The sequence below is a fragment of the Synchiropus splendidus genome, chromosome 5, assembly GCF_027744825.2.
Source record: "Synchiropus splendidus isolate RoL2022-P1 chromosome 5, RoL_Sspl_1.0, whole genome shotgun sequence".
In the NCBI taxonomy this organism is placed as follows: domain Eukaryota; kingdom Metazoa; phylum Chordata; class Actinopteri; order Syngnathiformes; family Callionymidae; genus Synchiropus; species Synchiropus splendidus.
Genome location: NC_071338.1, coordinates 11,238,358 through 11,262,466, shown reverse-complemented (window position 1 = coordinate 11,262,466; position 24,109 = coordinate 11,238,358). Strand labels below are relative to the sequence as shown.

Sequence of the window (24,109 nt, the reverse complement as noted above, 5' to 3'; positions counted from 1 at the left end):
ACAACACATCGAAAAACCCTCCCATATACTGTTGTTGTTGCACCTCATATTGTTCACTGAAGCCTCGGTTTTCATCCATGCTTAACTGACCGTGGTGGCCAGGAAAGTCGGCAGCAGAAACCCTTCTAAAGAAATGAATAAAACAAAACTTTTCATCTCTGAAACCAGTGCTGAAGATGAAGAATAAGACACTTACACGTTCTTGATTCTGTCTTTTGAGCTGCCCTTGCTTTTTAAAGGAATAAAAAAAGGTCATATTTAAGGCACTTTAAGCACATTTCACTTTCATTGTGCAAAATACCGACCTAACCGACGCCTTTTTCAAAAACACGTAGACAATCAAACCAACAGCTACAGCGAAAATGACAACAGCCACCACTGAGCCTGCGATGACCCCTGCAGGAGATAAGAATCCAGACTTCAATAAAGCACACAGAGCAGTGGAAACAGCTTCACTGACGTACCTCTGGGGTCCGTGTGACAATCAAACACCGGATTTGGGTTCCCAAGGCTCCCTGACAGTATAGTGACCGACACCTGGTATGTCTTGGCTGGTTGGAATCCCGCAATACTGTATTGGGCCGGGTCCTTTTTAGGGAAAGAGCGACTGTTTCCTGCGACATTAATGTCCACAGCATCCCACCGGCCCACTGGTTGGCCCCAGAAAACCGTGATGGAGTAACCAGCATCCGAGTACTTACAACTGGCTTTGACAAATGGAGGATCTGAGGGGCACATGAGGAGGGAAATCAGGACAGTTATAGCAATATAGCTCAAATATGAGCAGGTGACCATGAGCCATGTCGATCATGTGCTACACTGTTTGGCACTCACATGTTTGAAGGCTGTGGTGGCACTGTGGAAGCTGTACTGAACCCCTCTCGTACACCAGAGACAGGTTATAAGTTGCACCCGGGTACAGCCCAGTGAAGGCCACGTTCTGACCTCCCTGGACAACATGAGGGTTTGTTCCATTGGTGACTGTTGCCTTTGAGAACAAGCCGTTCACTCGTCCCTGGATGGTTGTTGGAGTGACCTTCCAGTCAACACCTGCACAGTCTATAGCTGGACAATGAAACACAGGAATCAACAGAAGTGCTTCCGTGAGCGCACATTAGACAGATTTTGGAATGTGCCAGTACTTGTTAGGGAATAGCCTTCGTAGGGAGAACTGTTGAGATTGGCAAAGATGGTGGTCAGACTGAAGTTGTAAAGAGCTCCGGGCATCAGCTCGGAGACCAGCATGGATGCCAGACCAGCTGATTTGTTAAAACTTTCAAAAGTCCTCCCATCAATGAGGAGACTGTACTTCCAGTCTTCATTCAAGTCCTGCCACGTCACCGTCAAAGTGGTCTCCGAGCGGCTGGTTACGGCAACTTGAGCAGCCTGGGAGGGAACTGGTGAAGAGGACAAACCCCAGTCACTCAGTGTTGTAAATGCAGAGCAGTAAAGTAACAAACTGAGACGCCTGAGTCACATGCAGTTATTGGACCCAATGCCACACATTAATCAGCCATAACATTATGACCACTACTTAAAAAATTCAGAGATTCATAAGTTCTATTTATTTCTTTCAACCATTTGGTCCAGAACTATGCTTTTTATTAATACATTTTATAAATAATTACTGAATTTCAGTGTTTGAGTTGTTCTTAACTTGCCTTGCATTTGTGAACATCACACTCCTGCATATGCACTAAACCTTTGAATGCTACTTCTACTACTTCCCTTTAAAACATTTTGTTTTCTGTCCAAAACCCAATATGTAATCACTCAGTTTTCAACATTTTATATTCGGATGTTAAACACTATGAACTCAAGCAAGTAATGAGCATCCATGGTTCTTGTTGAAGTTGCGTTCTGCTAAAAACATGACTCAAGTATCGGTGTACCCTGAGGTTAGATTTTTACTCAGTTTTAAGCAAATATCATAACTGGAAGGAAGGCCTTTTTTTGCATCATGAGGCACAGAGGAGTGTTCTGTTGGCAGTTTCACGTCTCATGTCACGTTTTTTTCCCTTTTCCGTTGCTTTTTCAGTCGGGCAGGAGTAATGTTACTTTTTGCTCTTTACTTGTGCTGTCATGAATGTGGCATATTCTATGACCTAAGTAAAAAATACACACAAAACACAACTTGTTTAATGTTTTAGCAACTTCACTTCAAGGTCAGCTTAAAATATAATTTAGCGTTTTTTGTATTATAGAATGACCCACATTACCCCCCATTAAGACTTAAAAGCCAGACTGAAAAGATAGGTTTGGAAGTGAGGATACCTGTTGAATAAAAATAACCTAATAGCTAACAATTCGAGATGGTAAAATCACATCTTTTAAACTCAATGAATTCACCTTTCAAATTTAAAATGTGGATCACTTCAAATACCAGCAACTTAATTCAACACTGTGAAAGACACAAGAGCCTCCGGGGTCAAACAGCATCACCTCCGTTTTTAAGTGTTACAACCCAGACCCACCGGAGTGTGACATCACTAAGGCAACCACAACGAGGATGGACATTGAATTTGTTGGTTGTTTGCTGAAAACGATACAATACTCAGGGGTAGCAAATACAAAGAAAACAGTCAGGGTCCCAAGATAGAACTTTGTGGTGCACCACAGGAGAGGGGCCCTGTCAGCAATATGTGAAGCATTTCAAACCTGTTCCTTTCACACCAACGCAGCGCGCTAACCAAGACGACAGGATACTATGGTTAGAGGTGTCAAATGTCGCGGTCACGTTATGAAGCCGAGACATGCCAGTACTTCAAGAATCACTTTCGAGTCATCAAAAATGAGTCTTTCATTTTTTCAGAGGAACGATGACTAAGCAATGGTCTAAAATCTTTATTTATATATATATATATATATATATATATATATATATATATATATATATATATATATATATATATATATATATATATGTGTGTGTGTGTGTGTGTGTGTGTGTGTGTGTTTATTTTGCATCAGTTTGACAATAGCACAATAAATCACGATGTTGGTTATATTCTAGTTTTTATATCACCTTATTTAAACTAAAGCTCTTGTAATGTCTTGAAAACGTGTATAAGAATTTCAATTTTATAAGAGTTTGAAGTACATTCAGAGTAGTGGAAACCCTGGCCTTTGTGTAGCGAAAAACATCCCTGAACAAAAACAAAGAGATGCTTTTGTTTGCTTTTGTTCAGGGATTCCTCCATGTTTGTTGTTGTTGTTATTATCCCAGCTGCCACGTGTCTTGTGCATCAGTGTGATTGGCGGACCAGGAACTCCTGCACTTACAAAGGTTTCTCTGTTGCCTGGAGAGCAATTTGCATTTGAAAAGTTACTGGTGACTTACCAGTGGAAGCCTTAAAAACAAATCCTGTGCTGCTGATGTTCTGGAACACAGAGTGGAGTGTGAACTCATACGTCGTCCCGGCGCTGAGGCGGGTGACCTGGAACGACTGCGACTGGTTTTCAGACGAAACAGGTCTGGTATGATCGGCGTACTGGAGGATGTATGTGGAGACATTGTTGACCTTGCTCCACCCTAAAGTGATGCTGGTCTCACTCTGAGCCAATACATGAACTTCCTCAACGTTCGTAGGAGCTGTTTGAGACAGAGAGAGACACAATGAGAGATAGCAAGGTGGTGCTTCACACCTGGGTGCCGCGATATTACCTGTGGCAGCAGTGAGATTGACGCCTCTGCTCGTGATGTTTTTGTATATAGTAAAGAGCGAGAACTCATATATGGTAGCGCTAGTGAGTCCAGTAATGAGGCCGGTCACAGTGTTGGCTGGGAAGTGTTCTTCTCTTCCATCAAACTGAAGCATGTAGCCAGAAACACCATCCACCTCTTCCCACCGCAGAGAGATGCTGCTCTCGTTTTGGCCGACAGACACAAACTCCTGCACATCAGGGGGAGCTGAGTCCAGGGCAAACCAAGAACGACAAGAACCATTTCAGAATTGAGATGAAAATCTTCTCTTTGTTCAGATGAATTCACGAGTTTCACCAAAAACACTTTGACCTTTTCTGTTATCTATTGCAGAAGATTATAAAGATATATTATTGACATTATCACACGTAGGCCATAATAATCGAAATGTTTTATAACAATATACTTCTCAATATACCAATATAACAATATACTTCTGGTGGAATGCAACCAATCTGTCGCCCAGTTTCGTTTTGAGCCAGTTGCATCATTTTATTGATGACTTTCGCAAATGCATTCCACTGACACTACAGCGTCACGCTCAGCTGTCTTTGAGTCTGCGATAAAACATGGTAAAAACAGTTTAGAGCCTGCTGATTTGTTTTAGTGATACACTCCATGGCAGCCATGTCAAACTCCTTGTGGAAGTTGAAACATTGGAAGTGTTTGATCACCGCCTGAATGGTGACGGTGCACCTACCAGTGGAAGCGTTGAATTGGTACCCAGAGCCGAGGAGTCCACCAGATGACGTGAAGAGTTTGAAGTTGTACTCAGTTGCGGGGGTCAGTGGGGAAACAACATGAGTGACAGATGTCTTGTCCTCAGGGGCTGTGATGCTATTCTCCACTGAACTTCCGTTTTGGCTGTATTTAAGCAGGTAACTTGATGTGTTGTCCACTTTATCCCAGGAGAGTGTGATAGTGGTATTTGTTTGGGTCAATACTGTTACATCCGCGACCACGTCTGGAGCTAGAAAGACAAAATGATCGTGATCAAGGAGGAGAAAACATTAAAAGAACATGTGATTGAAAGTCGGAAAGACAGACAACGGCCATACTTACGAGTCGTCGATGGAGCTGTAGTTGGCTGAGTAGCAACGGTGGTGGTTGCACCAATCTGCTGAAACTGCTGAACAGAGAGAACCAACATTGTACTACATTTTATACATGAACCTCTTCTGGCTCACTCTGTGTTGTCTGTAATTTTTGCTTATTATTAGCCCTAAATGTCATTTATTTTAATAACATTTGATCTTAAACATGAACCCCAGTTGTACTACTGGTAGTAAGTGGTTTCTCTAGTCATATTTTATTCATTAAATTAACATTTTAAAACTGCCTTTGCCTACTTTGTATTTACAGGACAGTTGGTTCCTCTTACTTGGATTGCAATTTTTTTCTTTCGGTTTTGTTTGATGCCATAGGATCAAGCATCATGGTGTTAAGCTATAAATATCTGAATATTCAATTTTGACAGTACAGTGACATTACACTTTTCTCGAGGAATATTTTCGTATTCGAATTGAGTGTGACAAAAGATTAAAGATGAAGTTTTGCGTATGTTCTAAACAAGAAAGTAAAGTTGAGATGGGAAATACAGATGTATTCCACTTCCTCAATGAAATTCTCAGGGGAAGTGAGCAACTTTATTGCAGACAAATATAACATTTCAACATCTAAAAAATGTCTATCAATTTATAAAAAGCACAAAAGTATTTTACTTATCTTTTTGTGTCACTGATATGTGATATGTGATATGTTTGACTAGTTTGTTCCTCTTTTTGACAGGTATTCATGTCAGCTTAATGGTGTTGTTGCTATTGAGGCAGAGAGAAAGCAAACTTACCCAGAGCAGACCAAGGAACACCAGTTGCAGCACCTGATCCCAACGGTTTTGACCAGCTACGGGCTTCATCTTTCAGAATTTGTCACCTGTCGACCAACTTGTGCACTTCCTGTGTTGTACTGCTCAACGATGAATGTTCTCATTTCTTTCAAGTCGTTCACAAAACCCACACCAGCATCCACAAACAAAGGCCGTCCTCAAGCACAAGAATGCAGAATACAGCATCCGCTTTACTTCAGAGGTGTTGACTTTAATTCCGAAGCGTGTCCTCCCCCTCAAGCCCTCTGTCGTCGTCCATGTCAGCACACAACTGAGTACTTCTCCTTTTTGACTTTTACAACCACATAGACCTTTGCCCTTCAAAATACTTCCTTGTTACCAACCACAAGGTACAATGATCATAGCGTGTTGAAGGTTTTCTTTGGTCTGGTCACACTGTGTCAGTATATTCTATTTTAACATTGGGTTTGGAGATGGGTCAATGTATGAACGTGTATCTATCATAATCGTTGGAGCATACATATTCAAGAATATGATGGTTCATACATACAAGAAAATATATCATTTTGAAACACACAAACACAAAAAAAACATGATAATATTCAAGATTGTGGCAAATTTTAAGTATGTCTAAAAATGTTTTCCTCCACTGTCAACTCTTGTCAGCCATCCACAGTTCTGTGAATTTCTCTGGCTCTCATGAAGTCAGTGTGAAAATATGAACATGATCAACCTTTTTTTGTGCTATCTGTTGTGTAGGGCTGCTAACAGTTTCTGAGTAGACATTGTTATTTATTTAATGCATTTATTGATCGCTAGCATGAACTCACAGTTTCTCTATTTTAATTCAGCTCTCTGTAAGGAACTGATTTTTTTGTTTTTCACATTTTCTTTTATATTTCAAAGGAGCTGTTAAAATGACTATACAAGATGTTGTCACAATTCTGTCACCATAGTCTAGAAATAGAAGTGTATTTATCAAACATACAAGACGTCTTTCATCTGTAATAGTCTTGCTTTAAAGTCAGAATGGGCAATATGCAGAGAGAATACTTTTGCATTGAGCATTGCTGACATGTCGAGTTCTTTATTTTTTTCTTTTACTCTTTAAATGTTTTTTTTTCTTTTTATAACTAAGGTTTACAGTGTTTCCTTCATATCTGTTGTGCCTAAAATTTGTATTTATAAAATACTTGTCATTCTCCGTATGTACTGCTTATATGGAAAATGTTTTAAAAATGAGTCATGCTTTAAAGCCCATCCATCCATCCATCGTCGCCCGCTTATCCATTGCTGGGTCGCGGGGGCAGCAGCTTCAGGAGGTCACGCCAAACGTCCTTCTCCCGAGCGACATCCACCAGCTCCGACTGGGAGATCCCGAGACGCTCCCAGGCCAGCGTAGAGATACAATCTCTCCACCTGGTCCTGGGTCGACCCCTCGGTCTCCTCCCACTTGGACGTGTCCAGAGGGCATCCTGATGAGATGCCCGAACCACCTCAGCTGACTCCTCTCAATGTGGAGAAGCAGCGGCTCTGCTCCGAGCCTCTCCCGAGTGACAGAACTCCTCACCCTATCTCTAAAGGAGACGCCTGCCACCCTTCGGAGAAAACCCATTTCAGCCGCTTGTATCCAGGACCTTGCTCTCTTGGTCATGACCCAAAGCTCATGACCGTAGGTGAGGGTCGGGACGAAGACTGATCGGCATATAGAGCGCTGTGCCTTCTGGCTCAGCTCTCTTTTATGGAGAACAGTGCGGCAAAGGGATTGCAATACCGGCCCTGCTGCCCCAATTCGCCGATCAATCTCCAAATCCCTAATCCCCTCACATGAGAACAACACCCCGAGATGCTTTAAAGCATATCAGTCATTTAATTTTTCCTGTATAAAGACTCTTTTCTTTTTCTTGAACGTCTTTGCATACCTTTTCAACACGTTCAGCACTTGAAAATACATTTTTGGTAAATGTCATAGGGATTGCAGATGTGGATGATCGTGTTTAGTTCATACAGTATATTCAAATATTGCGGATCCGTTTTCTTCTCACGGCTTCACTCGCACCATCGCCGCCAGCACAGCAGGTGGCGGTAGACTATAAACGTCGCCGCGCCGCTACTAGCCTGCTGCTAAAGCTTGAGCAGGCTGGGAGTTCCGTGTTGGCGTTGTCAACAAGCCCGTCAATCCATCTGTTTCTGGAGCTTGGCGTCACATTGCACGTGAGTGATTTAATGGCGGATTGATGGACCAAACGCTAAACGTCCTTTGTCTGCGCTTGCAAAGGTCAATCGAAGCTAAAGCGCTACGTGCTGACGTCACGATGTTGTTGTTGTAGTCACCTTGCTAAAGCTTCGCGTGTTCGTTTTCTCAAGTCTGTTTTGCCTAAGGTGACACTGCAGTGGCATCAGTCCAGAAACGGTATTGCTGTTCGGTGAGCGCTTAACCGCGCCGTTGGCTGCGTTATCTCGCCTGACCGCAGACGGTGCAGCCCACTTGGTGCAGCTCTCCACACGACAGTTGGAACTCGTGTCACACTTGACTGGCTCGTCGCTCCAGCACAACGTAACCTTTTCCTCTGCGGCAGAAATGCAGTCGGCGGTGAGACAGAACCTCCACTCGGAGTGTGAAGGGGACATCAACAGACTGGCCAACCAAAAGCTCGCTGCCTCCTACACCTACCTTGCGCTGGTAAAGCCTTGTGAGCCCTACACCACTCCATGGCGCAGCGGATGCTCATTCTCCTGTTTTTGCTTCTCATCTCCAGGGGATGTTTTTTGACCGGGATGATGTCGCCTTGCCAAACTTCTCCACCTTCTTCTTGGAGCGTTCTGTGAAGGAGCGAGACCAAGCTGAGCAGCTGCTTGAGTACCAGAACCTGCGAGGAGGACGGATTCTGCTCCAGACTATTCCTGTTGGTTTCCTTTTTATCTTTTTTCAATCTCAGCCTTTAAGCTTGTGGTTTGATTCTTTTTCTTCCTCCACATAACATAGAAGCCCAGCAGAGAGGATTGGAGAAGTGGCCTGGACGCATTGTCCTTCTCCATGGACTACCAGAAGGCCTTGTACTCCAGTCTCCTTGAAGTGCACAAGAGAGCAGACACCAACACTGACCCCCACGTACGTTGAAAACAAAACAAAACACAAAATTGATGAGAACGCGTGACTCGATGTGCAAACGTGGTAAAGGAGGGAGAGGAGACGGCTCATTTTAAATATGTTTCTTTAAATATAAAATCTTGCTTGAATGCAAAAGTCATGTCATTTTTTATTAAGTTTCTAGTTTTGAAGTGTTTTCTGCATAATTTCATTTTGACTTTCACAATTTCACAGTCACAGGTTTGAATATGGTAAATAGATCAATGGAGAAACAAGATTCGGTCGTTTAGCTGACCTTGTGAAGCGTAATCTCATGTGTTAAGCATTTCATTTTGTTTTATGTTCGCAGCTTTGTGACTTCCTTGAGCAGCACTTTCTGAACGACAGCCATGAGACGATCAAGAAGCTGGGTGACTTTACCGGCAGTCTGACTCGAGTCACTGCCTCAGAGACCCATGGTTCTCTGGGAGAATACCTCTTTGACAAACACACCTTGTGAGTTGACACTCCACTTTTCCTGGAGGGATTTCTCATCAAAACTCCCTCTAGAAATTTGCTATGTGTTACAGCACAGCTCCAGAGCTATATATTTGTAAGCTAAACCAGAGCGACAAGCATTACCTCACTTGATAAACTGAATAAAAACATTTTTGCAATTTGGTGCTGAACATAATCACCTTTTTAATAGAGAAAATTCACTCTTGTGGTACATTCCAGTGTGTCAGGTTACATCTCTCAGTCTTGTCAATAATATTGGTCATGAATAAAACTTGAATACAAATAAACCTAAGATGCTTCACATTGAAATCTCCCTCTTATTGGCTCTCTGCAAATGCATGCTTTTTGATCCAAGTGTTGCCGTCACGTCAGCACCTATGGAGCCACAGGAAGATAACACAGGGACTTTGACTGGAGCACATGTTTACCATGATACTGCTGCATGTCACTGGGTTACGCTCTCTGTACATGTCTTGGGGCAATCGTGCTTACACAGGCCTGTTAAAAGCAAAGATTATGGTCTAGAGCCGGGATAGAACCATCACACCTTCACAAATGGGAGTGGCTGTTGTGAGTTGTGCTTCTCTGACTCTCTTGTGAACCAGTCCAAATGTCTATGGCATATATGGACAGCAAGGAGCACCTTAGCCCTGACATAGAGATCCTCCTGTTCTGTCATTTTTTCAGAATGTTGTTAAGTGTGACTTGCAGAGACAGTGCTACCACGTCATTAATGAGGATTATCAGTAGTTCCACCTTGTCTGTCCTCACTTATGTTTCCAAGTTTGGGCTGTCTAGGACGGTAATGCAATACAGGATCAGACCCAAACACTGAGGGGGAAAAACTGTGTTTTCCCGTTTTGTTGAAGGGGATAGAAGAGGAGTTGTGTATGTCTATATGGTGAAGTGTGAAAAGGGACATTGTTCATCCATGTCTGAGTAATTTAGTTTAATTTAAATTAATTTAAAAACAAGATTGCACTGTATGTTATGCTATGTGATCTGTTTGGTCCATGCGCGAAGTGTCATGTGACTTTTTGTGGATCGATAAGACAACGCAGCCGGTGGTCCTTTCTCCCACTCAGGGGCTGCATCTGACTTTTTGCAGACCTGAGGAGCTGCGTTACAGGTTTTGTTTGAGAACCATTCATGCTCATTAAGGAGCTTTTTAAAAGCCCTGTCCTGGATCTGATCTTTGATGTGAGAATCAGCTTAGTGGAAAAGCCGTGTCTGAAGCGAATACTGTGATTTTGCCACGTACAAAAATGCCAATTCACTCTTGGATGAGTAAAACTGAACTTCCTTGACAAGAATGAGGACAAACATGAACTGAGGGAGGAAGAGAATATCTCAACTCACGAACCGTGACAGCACTCCTCATTCAAGCGTCTCAGTCGGGAGTTTGTGTGGCATCATGTGGTCTCGCCCTAACACCAACTTACGCAGTGATGACATCTTGACAAGATGACGCGTGAGTCACTTTTGTTGACATAAACAAACAGGTTTGTCTAAGCTGCTTTAGGCGAGTGATATTGTGACCCGTTGAAACCTGAACATAAAGCAGCGGCGTCCAAACTGTTCCAGAAACGGCAGCAGTTGGGTGCAGGCTTTTGTTCCAACCCATCAAGAACACAGTGAAGGTGCACGTGCCAGTTGGTTTGGAACAAAAACTTGCAGCCCTTGAGGAGCAGTTTTTGACACCCCTAATCTAAATTTAACTTTGATGTGAAGCAACTCTAGTATGTGAGATTTGATGACCGAGAGGAAAACTGCATCCAGTTTGAGTGAGCATGAGTGAAAAATTCAGTATCTGAAGAAAGAGCAGCGGGTCATAGTCTGCAGCAGGCGGTAGGACCTCCCTTTGGTGGGCTCATCTCCTGAAAGGACTTCTTCAGGGGCGATCATTGGAGGAACAACGTTTTGTTGATGCATTGGCCAGTAGTTATGATGCAGATGCCCAAATCCCCTCATCTTATCGTTTCTGGCACTCCTGGCATTCACAAGTGCCTGTTTCCTCTGCTCCTCGCTGATCTCCAAGCCCATTTCTTGCGGCGTGTTGACCATGTTTTTCTCTCTGGCAAAGGCCTCACACCATCTGAGCTTGTCGTTGAGTTTCCTGCAGCACAGAACACAGACAAACTCCAGGGTGTATGTGTGATGCAGGCGCATGGCGTTCCTCACTTCCATGCCCACTTCTGTGTTCCACCCGTCGGGCAAGTCTGCCACTTGAATCTCGTCCATGTCCAGCCTCCCGCGGTACAGAAGGAAGTCTCTGCGAAAAATGTCCTTTTTGCAGAAGACCAGTTGGTGGTCAAACAAGAAGGAGACGCGCTGCTGTATCTTGCCTTGTCGGGCGATTCGGATCAGTGGACCCGAGTGGATAATTTCTGAACTGCGATCCAGCACGTCGGAGCCCTGCCAGCGAAGAACACCGACCTGCCACTCGGCAAGAGACTTGACGCTCTCGAACCTTCTCTTACGCTCGTTGATATAAATGGCCACGCTTCTCATGAGGTTGCAAGCCTCGCTCACTGCGGTGTAGTCGATGTGCTCTTTCGGGGTGCACTTTAGCAGCTCCTCCAGCTGCAGGGGATACTTGCAGATCTTCTGGACTGGTGCGATTAAGAAGCTGTCAATGGAAAGGTCGTTCATCTGCTGGAGCAGTCGACAGGCCTCAAAGAAGTACTTGTAATGGTCTTGCTGGATGAGCCGGTACAGCTCAGCACAGGCGGCCTGGTGGGAGTTGCAGTACTCGGAGTAGACGGCAAATCCCTCCCTGTGTAAGAGGAAGCAGCTGCCGATTTCACTGAGGTGAGGTTCTTCCTGGTTGTATCTCAACTCAAGGTCTCGAAGGAACTCCCTTTGGAAGCTGAAGATTTCTTCGACGTTGCTGAAGAGGACTTTCAACTGCTGCTCGGTGAACATGTTGGGGTGATTGCGGCAGTGACCAATGTATCCCGCACAAATGTCCTCCAGACGTTTGGTGTAGCTGCGCTCAACGTTCATTATTTCCTGAATCACAGTGGACCTCATCTCTTCGTCAGGGTACTACCCTAGACCAGGTTTCAAACTCCGGGACGTCACTTGGACCTGAAACACAGTCATCAAAACTTGATACTTCATGGTCAAAAGCAAGTCCTCAGGGCCTTTTCCTATATACATGGGTCACAATAAGACTAACCCTGAAATTGTATCAGCTGGACCAAAACTTGCTCCACGTCACAGACGCAACACTTGACTTTCAAACTTGTCACGATAGTATTAGTGACTGAGCATTGCACTAAATATGGCGGTTCATCTCAGCAGGTATTTCATTACCGAGGTGATCATTTCACAATGGACCGGTGGCCTCACCTACCCTGGGTCACTTAAGTTCGTGGCGTTCTTTTGTCATGCGCTGGCCTGCCTCAGGGTGTCCTCCCTGGATGGGGTCTGTAGTCTAAAGGAAGAGCACCTCTTTACACAATCTCTGAACCATTTCAACCAAATGGAAGTAAATCACCTTAGCACCTTAAAGAGCAACACAGGCCAAGTAAAGAGGGTTTTGTTTTTTCCCCTTTCAATAGATTTCATGGCTGAAGGAGACAGTAACAATAGCAACTAGTGAATATTTATACTCTATATATTTATTTATAAATTCTATATACATGCTATGAGACCAGGTCCATGCAGCTAGATGCTATCACTGGGTGTGAGTGCAAGAGGAACGGAGGAGCACAGAACAACCACCAAAGAAGTTCAAACACTCCAACTTTCAGGAACTTCGAACTCATCCCACCATCTGTCTGTCTGAGTCAAAGTGGATCTCATGCAAAACACCGGAGTTGAAGGGGCATGGGCAAAAGCAAGACTGGAATTTGCCAAAAGACGTGCTGATTTGCAGCACATGGCACACAGGGTGTCCTGAATCTGAAAGTCTCATTGACAGCTGTGCTTGCAGTGCTTGCCTTAAAAGGCTGTGCGACAACGTCAAAGGTTGCAGGTAAGTTAAGGTAAGCTATCATTGTTAATTTTTCCTTTCATTGTGATGTGCCGCAATTCAAAAGTAATGACGTGTTAACGGAAGTCCCATAATGCATTGCAATAGTTGAAGCTCTTAAAAGTTAGTGATTCAGGAGCCAAAGATTTAAATCCAAAAATCCTACACAGAAATTTCAGTTGCTGATTGTTTCAGAAAGGATTTGGTTGCAGGGCAAGCAAAGAAGCCAAAAGTCTGTGGGTGGGCAGACCAAGGCAAATGAGACAAAGCTTCCCCTGGGTTTGCCTTCAGGCTGCCACCCAGTTAAAGACAACAGAATCAATACATCCTCACTCCCATGGCATCATATATTGACATTGGGAAAGTAGACTTTCGCGTCCTATACTGAGGCTTGTTGCATGTTGACGGTTTCCGGTTGAAGCACTTCTGCCTTTCAGGATGTGCGGACACCGTGGGCAGCAAGTCACATAAAAGCAAGATGGAGGTTGGGATTAGGTAAGCCATGCGATGGTACGTCATGTGATCTGTCATTTCGTATTTAAACCCCCTCAAATGGCCATCTGTTTCAGTCATGGTCGCACCGTGTGGGGGAGAGTCACATAAGGGCTTACAAATAGCAACTGACATCAAATGCAAGTCAGTGAAGAGGGCTTCTGTACATCTCCCCCACGTGCCCACTACACGGACCCCTACATGGGTAGCCAAACGTTTTGTACGCCATTGAAATGCCTGTGTCAGCATGCAACACAGAAGGCTGCCACACAGAGACATCCAGTAAACAGTACAACAAGATGCTTGACCCTCCCTTATTCTCACAATGTCAAATGCAACCAAGGTTCTCTTTGAGGAGAGACGAGTCAGACCTCAAGGTTGGGAATGTAGATCTGAGGGTCAATCGTGAGCGCTACCTTTCAGGTCACCTCTTAACAGGTCACCACAGAAACAGCACAGCATCCCCTGACTAGAGATACTTGGTAGTACACCAAGAATGAGCTTGTGAGACGTCATGAAGCAACAAATGGTTCGACGATGGCAGCCGGACCTGGTGTTATCCTGAGAATACGTTCAACCCTTGTTGCCTGATGCATGAGATGTGCTGCTGCTCTGGCTGGCTGCGACTCACTGAGCCCTCCAGCTCCATCAGTGTAAACCTGTGGCAGCACGCCTGAGGATTAACGTCCTGCTCTAAATAAATATGGAGGCCAGTGTTCGGTACAGTCAAGTGGTAAACCCCTGCGCTGAAAGTTGTGGGCAGAGAGACAGGGAGGCCTGATATGCTGAGGGGATTAGCAGCGGCCCGATCATCGCTACAATCTTCTCTAATGGATGAACCCAGTCAAATCCACTCATCAAATCTGGAGGGAGAAAAAAGACATGAAACATATTTCGGGGTGCATGAGTGACACCGGTCTACAAAAAAATATCGCCATCTTTTGGCGCAGTGAAGGTTTTGGTGGGGGAGATGAAGCAACAGATGTGTTGTCAGCGTTCTAATATCAGAAGGAGGGGTCGGGGGGATTAAACCACGACTCTCCTCTAGTGATATGCCAGCGCTTTGACTTTGATGGTGGGAGACAGCCAGACGGAGAAGCCAGCGACCGAGGAACCATGGCTGTGTGAGGGCTGCAGACGGCAGGAAGGAACCTTTTACTGCTGATCCACAAGAGGACAAATCAACAGGTGAGCAGGGCAAAACAGAGCTGGCAACAATTGTTGATACCATTTCAAGTCTGAATGTTCAGCATGTATTTCACTCCTGCAGCTGCTCACAGATGGAGTGATGGTTGGGACTGTCTGTACAGTCACTTTAAACAGTAGAGTTTAATAGAAATGTTTGGATTTAATCATGAAACTAAGGAGAGTGATCACAATAATCTACTGGCGGATTGTGAAGGATGGAGAGAAAAATGGTGACCATCTAGAGGATTTAATGGAAATCTCCCAGCATGATCGAGCAGCCATGTTTGACTGACAAGAATCTAAAGGGCTCTCTTGTGTGTATTCAAGGCAACTGTGTAGCAACACTCTGCATTAAAAAGAGTATTCTATGTAAGGAAAGAGGGGCAGATATTGAAGCAGATAGTCAGACAAAAGGGAAAAATAAATGAAGAATAAGATCAACGATAAATGCATGGCTATGACCTCAAGTTTGAAGTGCACTTCGGTTTTGTTTCCACATTAAAGAGAGAAACGTTAATATGACTCAAAAACAGTTGCAGAAAAACAAAAAAAGTAGCAGAATAATCTGCCTGATTGTGATTTCTTTTTTTACATTGTGCTCTTTTAAATGTGAACCTTTGAATTTCTATTTGGAATTTTGGGAGGAGAGGCCTTGACTTTGAATTGATGCTTTGGATTTAAGTGCGGTGACGTGCAGAGACAGTGATGAGAGAAAAAGCAGGGAGGAAAATGGGAAAGGGAGTGAAAGTGATGGGTTATGGGAGGGGAGAGAATAAGAGTAACAGAGGGATTAGGGTCAGCCATGTTGAGCTGTAGGCTTAGAGATGTCCTATGATGCTGCACTGTACCACAAACAAGCACACACAAGGATTACAGTGTGTACACTTGTGCTGCCACCGCAGGACAGGGTGACATGACAACACCCACAGTGTCCACCAACTGACATCATTCATGCTGTTTTTCCAGCGGACATGAGGCTGGTCAGCGCCAGGATCCGGGTCCCTAGGGCCGCGGAGTCGACGGAACCAGAGTCGGAGGAGGCATCGGAACCACCTCATCATGAGCATCACCACACAGAACACCATGAGCACGCTCATCCAGAACACCACCCGGGTCACGACTACGACCACATGAAGGATAAATTCATGAACGAGATCACTCATCTGCCAAGTAAGAAACAAGTAAAGGAGGTGCCTGATCAAAGGCACGGATCAAATATCATGAAGCAGACTCACTGTTACAGTCTGCCAAAGGAGAAAGAAATATATTTTTAAAAAATACAAATATTTTTTTCTAAAATATTGATTTGTAGTCATTTTCTGCAGTTAAAATAATACATTTTTTTAACCGTCAGTGCTGCACCCCATTAATAGCATTTTCTAGTAGCCAACCTCGCAATAATTCAACAGCAATGAAAATAATCGTGGGCATTTATCAGCAAAAGTTTGGATAAAAGGACAGATAAATACAATAGCTGACATGTCAAGCGCTAAATAGCCAAGAGCCGGCAACCAAGACAGATTTGATTTACACATTATTGCAGCAATTGAACTTGGTACGATAACAAGGTCCTGGGTTCGATTCCTACTGAGGACAGACTTAATATGTGTGTGTGGTTAACAGACCATAACCATCCAAAATCGGAGTGAAGAATATCATACCAAATGAGTGGTGGTTATTTAGAAAATTATTTTTATGAATAGAAACAGGTTTTGAAGGTGTTCCTTTTTTTTTTTACAAATGGAACCTCAAATAATCTTGACTGCAAAGTAAAAGAAGGGAGCTTCAGACACATGTGTCTTTTCGAGAGTGATCATACAAATAAGTACGGTGTGACCCATGTGTTATTAAAGATGATCCTGTAAGTATATGTAATAAGTGCCTCTGAGGTGGTTCACGCTGCTGTGGCTGGAGATTGTGGCGTTGTGGGGACACTCCCTGTTACAAACATGTTGTTATCAGATTATGAAGGCGGGTGCTACTGACGTTTAAACTCATGTTACGAGACTCCCGCAAGAACCATGAGCAGCACATCATGCACAGAAAACATACTCACTGTTGTGGATGAGAGAGCACTTTGAGTCAGCAAATTTATTTCACAAGCTTTAAAATGAATTCGTTTCAACACACACACTAGGACTGAGGCGTCCCAGATAACAGGAGGAAACTGACCTACTCTATCAAAGTGGATTTGTCTTTTATGTAATCGAAAGATTTCACTCTGCACTGATGTGTCAGGGGTGCCACACTGACACACTCGGTTTTTGCCGAGCTTTTAAGCATCTTTAAAAGAACTTTGCTTTTGTTATTTAGTTGTACTTGACTAATCTTTATTTTATTTTAATATTTCATGATTTAATGGTAAGGTATATTTGTTGTCCTTGATACGGGGTGAAACCATATGGAGTTTTCTCTGTGTGTAGTTTAGATTTGATTCGATTTTTGTTTGTCCCAGAGTAGGGAAATTCAAATTCAAATTCACTTTTGTGGAGTATAAAACAGAGGTTTGAATTGGCGATGTGATGTCACCTGACGTGTCCATGGTGTCCCTGTGACTTCATATTGCTGGGATAGGCTCCAGCCCCTGTGAGCCAGTGATGGCAGGGGAAACGGTAGCATTACATTTAGCGAAAAGTCTTAAAAGATTACTAGAATTCCTGAATACTGTTTTGGATTTCTATTCAAAATGTAGCACCCTCTCGACTACACCACTATGTCTCCCTTCTGCAGTTCCCATGTGGGCCGTGGGCGCCATTGTCGTGGTGGTCCTGGCTCTGGTGGCGTGCTTCATCTTTTGTGTTTTCAAAAAATGCTTTGGGAAAAAGAAAAAGCCAAAGAAAGTACGGGAGAGGAAGGCTGGTCGCCGGAGAAAGGAGAAGGAGGGTGAAGGAGAAGTTGGTGAGAAGGTACGTCCAGCAGATGCTGATGGGCATCAGCTTGATGTGAAGAATTAATACCTGTTGTTTCATCTGGCAGGAGGGTGAGGTGAAAAAAGAAGGGCAGGAGGAGGATAAGGAGCATGAGAAGCTGGGCAAACTGGAGTACTCTTTGGACTACAACTTCACAGATGCACAGGTGAGTCCGATGAAGCGATAGGGAAGAATGATGAAGGCAATATTGGAACAAGACCAGGTGGAGTGGTCCTCTCTATAACCGCTTTGGATTGATTCTCCAGCAAGCTTGTCAGAAGAAAGCCCATATAATGTGAATACAGTTCTTGCTCCAAAATGTTCTATCATCATCCTCTTTCTATCCTCAGCTCATCGTGGGCATACTTCAGGCTCAAGATCTAGCTGCCATGGACATGGGCGGAACCTCAGACCCGTACGTCAAAGTGTTTCTGCTGCCTGATAAAAAGAAAAAGTATGAAACCAAGGTCCAGCGCAAGAACTTGTGTCCTGTTTTTAATGAGACCTTCATCTTCAAGGTAAGCTCTCACCAGGAACAATCCTGAAGCAGGAACTTCATGACTCCTTTTATTAGATTCCATACGCTGAGCTCGGCGGGAAGACGCTGGTGCTACAAGTCTACGACTTCGACCGCTTCTCCAAACATGATATGATCGGGGAGATAAAGATTCCCATGAACAGCGTGGACTTGGGGCAGCCGATGCAGACGTGGAGGGATTTGGAAAGTGGCGAGAAGGAAGAGGTGCAAAATTGAGTCTATTTCTAAGCCACACCTCTGTCAGATGTCATCTGTAACGTGCAACACTCTTCACACACTTTACTTCCAGCAGGAAAAACTTGGAGACATTTGTATTTCTCTAAGATACGTGCCCACTGCTGGAAAGCTCACTGTCAACATCATGGAAGCAAAGAATCTGAAGAAAATGGACGTCGGTGGTTTATCAGGTACCAAGCCTACTAGATTTAAGGCATGAAATAGAAGCACAAATGGAAAAAGGCCTCTCTTTTCTCTTCTTCTGAAAGATCCGTACGTTAAGATTGTTCTGCAGCAGAATGGAAAACGTATTAAGAAGAAAAAGACAACGGTGAAGAAAAACACACTCAATCCGTACTTCAACGAAAGTTTCAGCTTCGAGGTGCCATTCGAGCAGATTCAGGTGAGCGCCACTGGACCAGACATCATCTCAATGACGGGCTTGTACGACTCCGCTTTTGTTTGTCGTGTCACAGAAAGTGCAGGTCGTCATCACCGTCTTTGACTACGACAAACTTGGGAGCAACGACCCCATCGGGGGCACCTTCATGGGTTACGGAGCGACCGGGGTGGGCCTGCGACACTGGTCCGACATGTTGGCCAACCCCAGACGTCCAGTAGCCCAGTGGCACACACTCCTTCCAGAGGAGGAAGTGGAGGCAGCGCTCAAAGCAAAACCCCGCTAGAGTCTGTGAACGTGTCAGTGTCAACCCTGGTGTTTTGATCGTGGTGTCATTTTGTTTCTGTTCATAAGCTACAACCTGCTGTTAGGGTGACAGCAAAATCATTTCATTTTCTGAGACGGGTCCTACAGCGAGAAACTCACAAACTCACACACTGAGTCGGGGCCACACAGTCTACCCCAGCTGCTTCAGGGTCAAGGCATTGACCACCCCAACAAGTCCACCACAGGGCACATCCGGACAGACGACCACTCACATAGTCACACACACATACAATTCACCATGGCCTTCACCTGTGTGTAGGAGGAGACACATGAGCAAACTCATGAGGCTGAAGCACAAACCTCTATCCCGCCACAGCAATACAATATACAGGCGCAGAGTATCTAACCCAATGGAGGACTGTCACGCCATTTTCTCCCATACAAGTATTTTGATCTCAATAAGTTGTGAATAGAATCGCCTCAATGAGAAGGGCAGCCGTCGATTTGAAGCAATATTATACCAGTTGAATGTGAGCAAATTGTAGCGACAGTCAACACAGAACTTGTTGTCCTTGTGTCGTCTTAGAACACAAGATGTAATAGACGTTTCAGTATCACCACCTTGCACCCACCAGCTGGTTGTTCTGGATGAAAACTGGCTGGTGTCAAGTCATATTGTCATTTGTTTTCCTTTAATAAACATCCACTGAGAACTGTGATTTTATTTTATTTTTTTGTGCTTAACATGCTGTGAACTTGCCGAGCGTCTCTGGAGTAAGGTGAGCAAATTAAATCTATGTTAAGGGAAAATGTTTTCATACAAATTTCATGAAAATCTCGCAGTGTATTATGGGACATAGTAGGTATATAAGTGGTGGTACAGCTTTTTTTTTTTTTTTTACCAATACTTAAGCACATTATTAATTGAAAGTGATTTTTAAACCAAGTCATGAAAGTCAGATACATAAATTCATAAAAAGACAGATAGACGAGGAGCACTTGAACTGAATTGCACACATGAAAATATTAATATGCACCTTAAGTGTGACGTCCGTAGAAGCTCTTCGTGTCGGTTCTTGTTTATCCAGCACTGAATTTGAGGAGAGCTCCAGCTGTTAACACACCCAGCCACCAGGAGGTTAAAAAAGCTGCCCTCGCTTGTAAGAATGACTGTGAATAAAGGATCAACACAGCTGTTTCCTTTGTCTAATAAGGCGCGACAGTTTCTTAACTTCTTAGTTTCTTACGTGTCCTTTAATCGATCACATTTATGTCCTCTTGGTGAACAATATTGATATTATTGCGTGGCTATTGCGAGCTTTGATGATGTCATAAACAACCTAGTTTCCCAGTCAGATAAACGGAGTTGAACCAAGAAATGTTTGTAGAAATAATAGAGAATTAATCTTTCCGAGGTTAGTTGACAAAAGTTTCTGGTCAATACGGTGACTGAGAGATATACTTTTCTAACTGCACTTTTCATGCCACAGTGGCGCATTTTCTCACAATTTCCTGACGAACTGGACGTCAACATTAACTCGTCATGACCGAGTTAACGTCACGAAAACGTTCCTTTTCCATTGAATCGCTCGAATGGTGATCGAGCATCAGTCTCTCTGTGGGAGCACTCTGACACCTACTGGTCAGAAAAGTCATTACAGAAGTCAGCACGTGTTGCAACCAAGGCCACTCTTGCGCTGTATTGTCTTTCGTTTGCATGCGTTGCCTAGCAACACGGTAAACTTCCTGTTTGGATGTCGCAGACCCTCACTTTCCGCAGTCGTTCTGCAGTTAAACTAAGGTATTTCCGTGTATATATGATCGACATTTAGCTCAACTTCAACAGCGATTGGTACAATTGAGAAGATTATCATCGTTTCTTTGTACCCCGCTTTCAGAGCAAACTCCCTAAATGCTGTTCGTCACTCTGCACCATTGTATGTTCACGCAGGACAGTCCCTTCGACAAGCGCGGGACCGGTGTGGATCACAGGTCGTTCACTCGAGGATGAGCGCAGGGCGAGCAACAGAGGGCGCCGGCTGCGTCACGTGGTGGGGCTTCAGTCCTGCGCGCGACCTGCTTCGTTCAGGTAGGCTCGGGAGCGAGCGCCTTCTTCCGGCTACATAACGACAGAATATATAATATATAGAAGGCATATGAAGCCTTCTTAGGAAGAGGTATTTAGTCTGCTCTAAAATGGTTCATTGTATTTTGTATATAAAAGCTTAAAGATGCAGTAACTAAGTCATTCAGCCGCATCAAGTGTTGTTGTCCTATAGCCCCAAATATAGGAATCCTTTCTGTTTCTAGTCAATGCGTGGCCATCATCACAACCTCAAATGGGACCATAGTCTTGTGAAGAAGCTGACCAGCTTTACAAACCACCTCTCTGCCATCCGCTCTGTCCAGGTCCAGAGAGCCCTGAAGGTGAAATCAACATGTTACTGGTCGGCAGTGCCGACCCCCGGCATATTCTGAAGACTATCGCTGGTTTGAGAGACGAGGACACTCTCAATGTGAGTCTCACAAGGCGACAATGCTCTCAACTTCAAGTGCATCTGAAGGATACGGCACTGTGTCAGATGTGGAATCAACTTTGACTCTCGGTGCTTGCAGGTGTGGTTGGTGGAAAGCAGCATGGAGGTGGTGGCACGGCAGATGCTGCTCCTCTACCTCGCTCTGATTCCACTGGAGAACATGGGTCTCAATGGTGAGCCATAACTCACCACCCAGACTTGTCCTTCACAGCAAGTAAGAGGTGCCACTCACCATGCTTTTTGACCATTCTTAGAGAAGGCGGAGTTTTTCCTGGAGGTGTTCGGGAACTGTGAAATCCGGAGTGCCACCGAGGAAACTCTGAAACGTATGGCGTCTGAGCTGATGCTGGGTGTGACCAGCACGCTGGACACACCTGCGCACCCCTGTATGAACACCACCCTGCTGAAGGCGAGTCCGTTCCCTGCACCTCACCTCCATACCAAAGACTACTGTCTCACTGAACGTCATTATTGGAAAACAGTTCAAGGAACGGGACGAGCTGGACAGGATTTTCAAGTCGTGGATCAAACCGCAGTCTAAAATCATCATGTCCAAAGCTTGGGACTATCGGGTTCGACAGCACCTGGGGACGAGATACGACTCCAAGAGAGGCTGCTTCGACTGGGATCTGACGATGAAGCTGCACCAGAAAGGAGTAACGTGGACCTCTAGTTCCATCAGCCAAAACATGCAAATCAGAGGCGTCAAACTCTGTCGCTGAGGAAGTCAAAACACAACTGTCCCAGCAGGGTTAACCTCGATGAAACTTGTGAAAGTCATATTCAGTCAGAAATGCAATTTAAATTAACCTTTTAAACGGGCGTTTAATGTTATGAGCCACACCTGAGGCATTGCATGATGGGACCTGTAGGTGAGATGACTACTGTGACCTTAGGTGCAGGAGCATTTATCATATGTTTATATTTATCATAATGTACCGCAACAGAGAAAAAACAGCAGTATTGGAAACAAAATGCATGAATGGATGTACAATGGAAAAAATCATTTCCTCTATTGTTTGACAATTTCCTTCGTCTAATCTCTCTTACTCTTCTTCCCACTTCCTCCTGATACAGTGCGGAACAATAAACCGCCAACAGTACGCTCAATGGAGGGAACGAGGTTTGGCCTTTGAATTGAGGGAAGGCATTTACCGAACAAACAACCCATCCATGATCTCGTCAAGAATATTTCAAGTGGGTTTTTATCTTCAATACCCATCATTACCAAAAAAAAATGCATCAATTTATTTGGTGTGTGTTTCTATTTGTGGACAGAAAGGAGGCAAGATTGCGGTGAGTGGCTACTGGGGCGACATCGTGACCGGCCCGTATCTTTGCTACGGTGTTGAAACGGATGACAAGAGCATGCTGGAGACGCGGAACGGGATCCACATGAAGGTCAAAATACCAAAGCTTCTGTAGCACCAAGTCTCACCAGGTTCTGACAAGATCTTACATGTCTCCCAGACGGCTCAGGACATCTCCTTCGCCAATGTGCAGAAACTGTTCCAGTCTCTGACCAGCAGACACTGCTCTGGTTCCTGCACTGCTCCAGCCTCCACAGAGAACAGCCAACCATCTGTCAGTGTTGGAGGTGAGCGTGACACCCAGTGGAAAGCCTGTTTAAGAGTTTAAACAGCAGTAAAATAATTCATGCTGTATATACAGTTGAAAAAGCAGAGTGAGAAAAGTAATTGAAAAGTGTTTTTTGAACAGTCACATGAAAGTAAAACACAAACTGCTCGTATCTTCAGATCTGATGCATCTCAAGCACATCACCATTAAGTTCTTGCCTCTGGACTCGCTGGAGAAACTCCCAGAAAAGCAGAAATACAGGGACTTCTTCAACGTTATCTTCTTCTCAGCCAGGTGAGACCAGTATTCGCCAGTTAGCCTGGCAACAAGCTACGAAACAAGTCTTCGTCACACGATAGTTTCATGTGTTTTTTGTGTGTTTCTCCACTGACACTGAAGCTCTGTGGCACATTTGGGCTCGCCGATGAGACAGATTGCAGCACCAGATGCTGTGCTTGTCGTGGAACTGGCAAAGTGAGCTCTTTTTTTAAAGTAATATAACTTGTTTCCATGGCAACGCTGTTCTCACTAATGACTCACTTGTTCTCGCAAGTTTCATTTCATAATCACCGTATGAAATTGAAGCTAGCTCACCTCATTTCGTGTTTCAGATACGTCTTGGACTTGTCAAAGGAGCAGGAGGCAGGTTTTAAGGAGAAAGTGCAGGGTATCTCTGTGGAGGCGGGGTTTGAACCGTGCCACCAGCAGGCACTCGCTGATGATGCTCTTTCTGTTTTCATAGCAAAGAAGGAATAAATGATTCTGTTTCTTTAAAAGCTGATTCACTTGTCTGGCTTTAATCTTTGTGTGCTGCTGTAACAACCCAAATTTCCCCGTGGTGGGAAGAATAAAGGCAGTCAAATCTAA

The 24,109-nt window shown here is 44.3% G+C and overlaps 4 protein-coding genes across 13 annotated transcripts in view; 3 read left to right on the top strand and 1 right to left on the bottom strand.

Moving 5' to 3' along the window:
* LOC128759585 (spermatogenesis-associated protein 13-like) overlaps nucleotides 1-20,318 on the bottom strand; it is a 23,774-nt gene extending 3,456 nt beyond the window's left edge. The window contains exons 1-12 of one of the 4 annotated variants that reach the window (XM_053866648.1): nucleotides 20,165-20,314; nucleotides 5,550-8,372; nucleotides 4,766-4,832; nucleotides 4,404-4,673; nucleotides 3,665-3,910; nucleotides 3,341-3,592; nucleotides 1,143-1,397; nucleotides 835-1,065; nucleotides 465-725; nucleotides 306-396; nucleotides 197-229; nucleotides 44-125 (exon numbers count right to left, since the gene is read on the bottom strand). In XM_053866648.1, coding sequence (XP_053722623.1) covers nucleotides 44-125; nucleotides 197-229; nucleotides 306-396; nucleotides 465-725; nucleotides 835-1,065; nucleotides 1,143-1,397; nucleotides 3,341-3,592; nucleotides 3,665-3,910; nucleotides 4,404-4,673; nucleotides 4,766-4,832; nucleotides 5,550-5,618 — 1,857 coding nt within the window. In that variant the 5' untranslated portion in view covers nucleotides 5,619-8,372; nucleotides 20,165-20,314. Of the gene's footprint in view, nucleotides 1-43; nucleotides 126-196; nucleotides 230-305; nucleotides 397-464; nucleotides 726-834; nucleotides 1,066-1,142; nucleotides 1,398-3,340; nucleotides 3,593-3,664; nucleotides 3,911-4,403; nucleotides 4,674-4,765; nucleotides 4,833-5,549; nucleotides 12,229-12,496; nucleotides 12,578-20,164 lie in introns of those variants that run through there. The other 3 variants (XM_053866649.1, XM_053866651.1, XM_053866650.1) reach the window with 3 other exon arrangements.
* On the top strand, nucleotides 7,633-9,460 carry zgc:56095 (Ferritin, lower subunit-like). Of its 2 annotated transcripts, XM_053866663.1 has the most exons (5): nucleotides 7,633-7,763; nucleotides 8,129-8,232; nucleotides 8,309-8,455; nucleotides 8,536-8,661; nucleotides 8,990-9,459. In XM_053866663.1, the coding sequence occupies exons 2-5, from the start codon at nucleotides 8,131-8,133 to the stop codon at nucleotides 9,137-9,139; spliced, it is 525 nt and encodes a 174-aa protein (XP_053722638.1). In that variant the 5' UTR covers nucleotides 7,633-7,763; nucleotides 8,129-8,130; the 3' UTR covers nucleotides 9,140-9,459. The 2 variants fall into 2 exon arrangements, with proteins under 2 accessions (XP_053722638.1, XP_053722639.1); XM_053866664.1 differs by having other exon boundaries at nucleotides 7,756-8,232; nucleotides 8,990-9,460.
* syt5b (synaptotagmin Vb) lies at nucleotides 14,541-19,846 on the top strand. 2 transcript variants are annotated; one of them, XM_053866659.1, is made up of 9 exons: nucleotides 14,541-14,797; nucleotides 15,764-15,967; nucleotides 17,528-17,703; nucleotides 17,774-17,872; nucleotides 18,057-18,224; nucleotides 18,281-18,448; nucleotides 18,537-18,651; nucleotides 18,730-18,863; nucleotides 18,937-19,846. In XM_053866659.1, the coding sequence occupies exons 2-9, from the start codon at nucleotides 15,769-15,771 to the stop codon at nucleotides 19,144-19,146; spliced, it is 1,269 nt and encodes a 422-aa protein (XP_053722634.1). In that variant the 5' UTR covers nucleotides 14,541-14,797; nucleotides 15,764-15,768; the 3' UTR covers nucleotides 19,147-19,846. The 2 variants fall into 2 exon arrangements, with proteins under 2 accessions (XP_053722634.1, XP_053722633.1); XM_053866658.1 differs by having other exon boundaries at nucleotides 14,542-14,797; nucleotides 18,534-18,651.
* LOC128759586 (dynein axonemal assembly factor 3-like) lies at nucleotides 19,762-24,109 on the top strand. Of its 5 annotated transcripts, none has more exons than XM_053866654.1 (12): nucleotides 19,762-19,906; nucleotides 21,079-21,216; nucleotides 21,537-21,643; nucleotides 21,744-21,837; nucleotides 21,919-22,073; nucleotides 22,147-22,320; nucleotides 22,742-22,861; nucleotides 22,943-23,065; nucleotides 23,135-23,261; nucleotides 23,422-23,536; nucleotides 23,642-23,716; nucleotides 23,854-24,109. In XM_053866654.1, the coding sequence occupies exons 2-12, from the start codon at nucleotides 21,135-21,137 to the stop codon at nucleotides 23,996-23,998; spliced, it is 1,317 nt and encodes a 438-aa protein (XP_053722629.1). In that variant the 5' UTR covers nucleotides 19,762-19,906; nucleotides 21,079-21,134; the 3' UTR covers nucleotides 23,999-24,109. The 5 variants fall into 5 exon arrangements, with proteins under 5 accessions (XP_053722629.1, XP_053722630.1, XP_053722632.1 ...); XM_053866655.1 differs by lacking the exon at nucleotides 19,762-19,906 and adding an exon at nucleotides 20,515-20,542; XM_053866652.1 differs by lacking the exon at nucleotides 19,762-19,906 and adding an exon at nucleotides 20,570-20,928.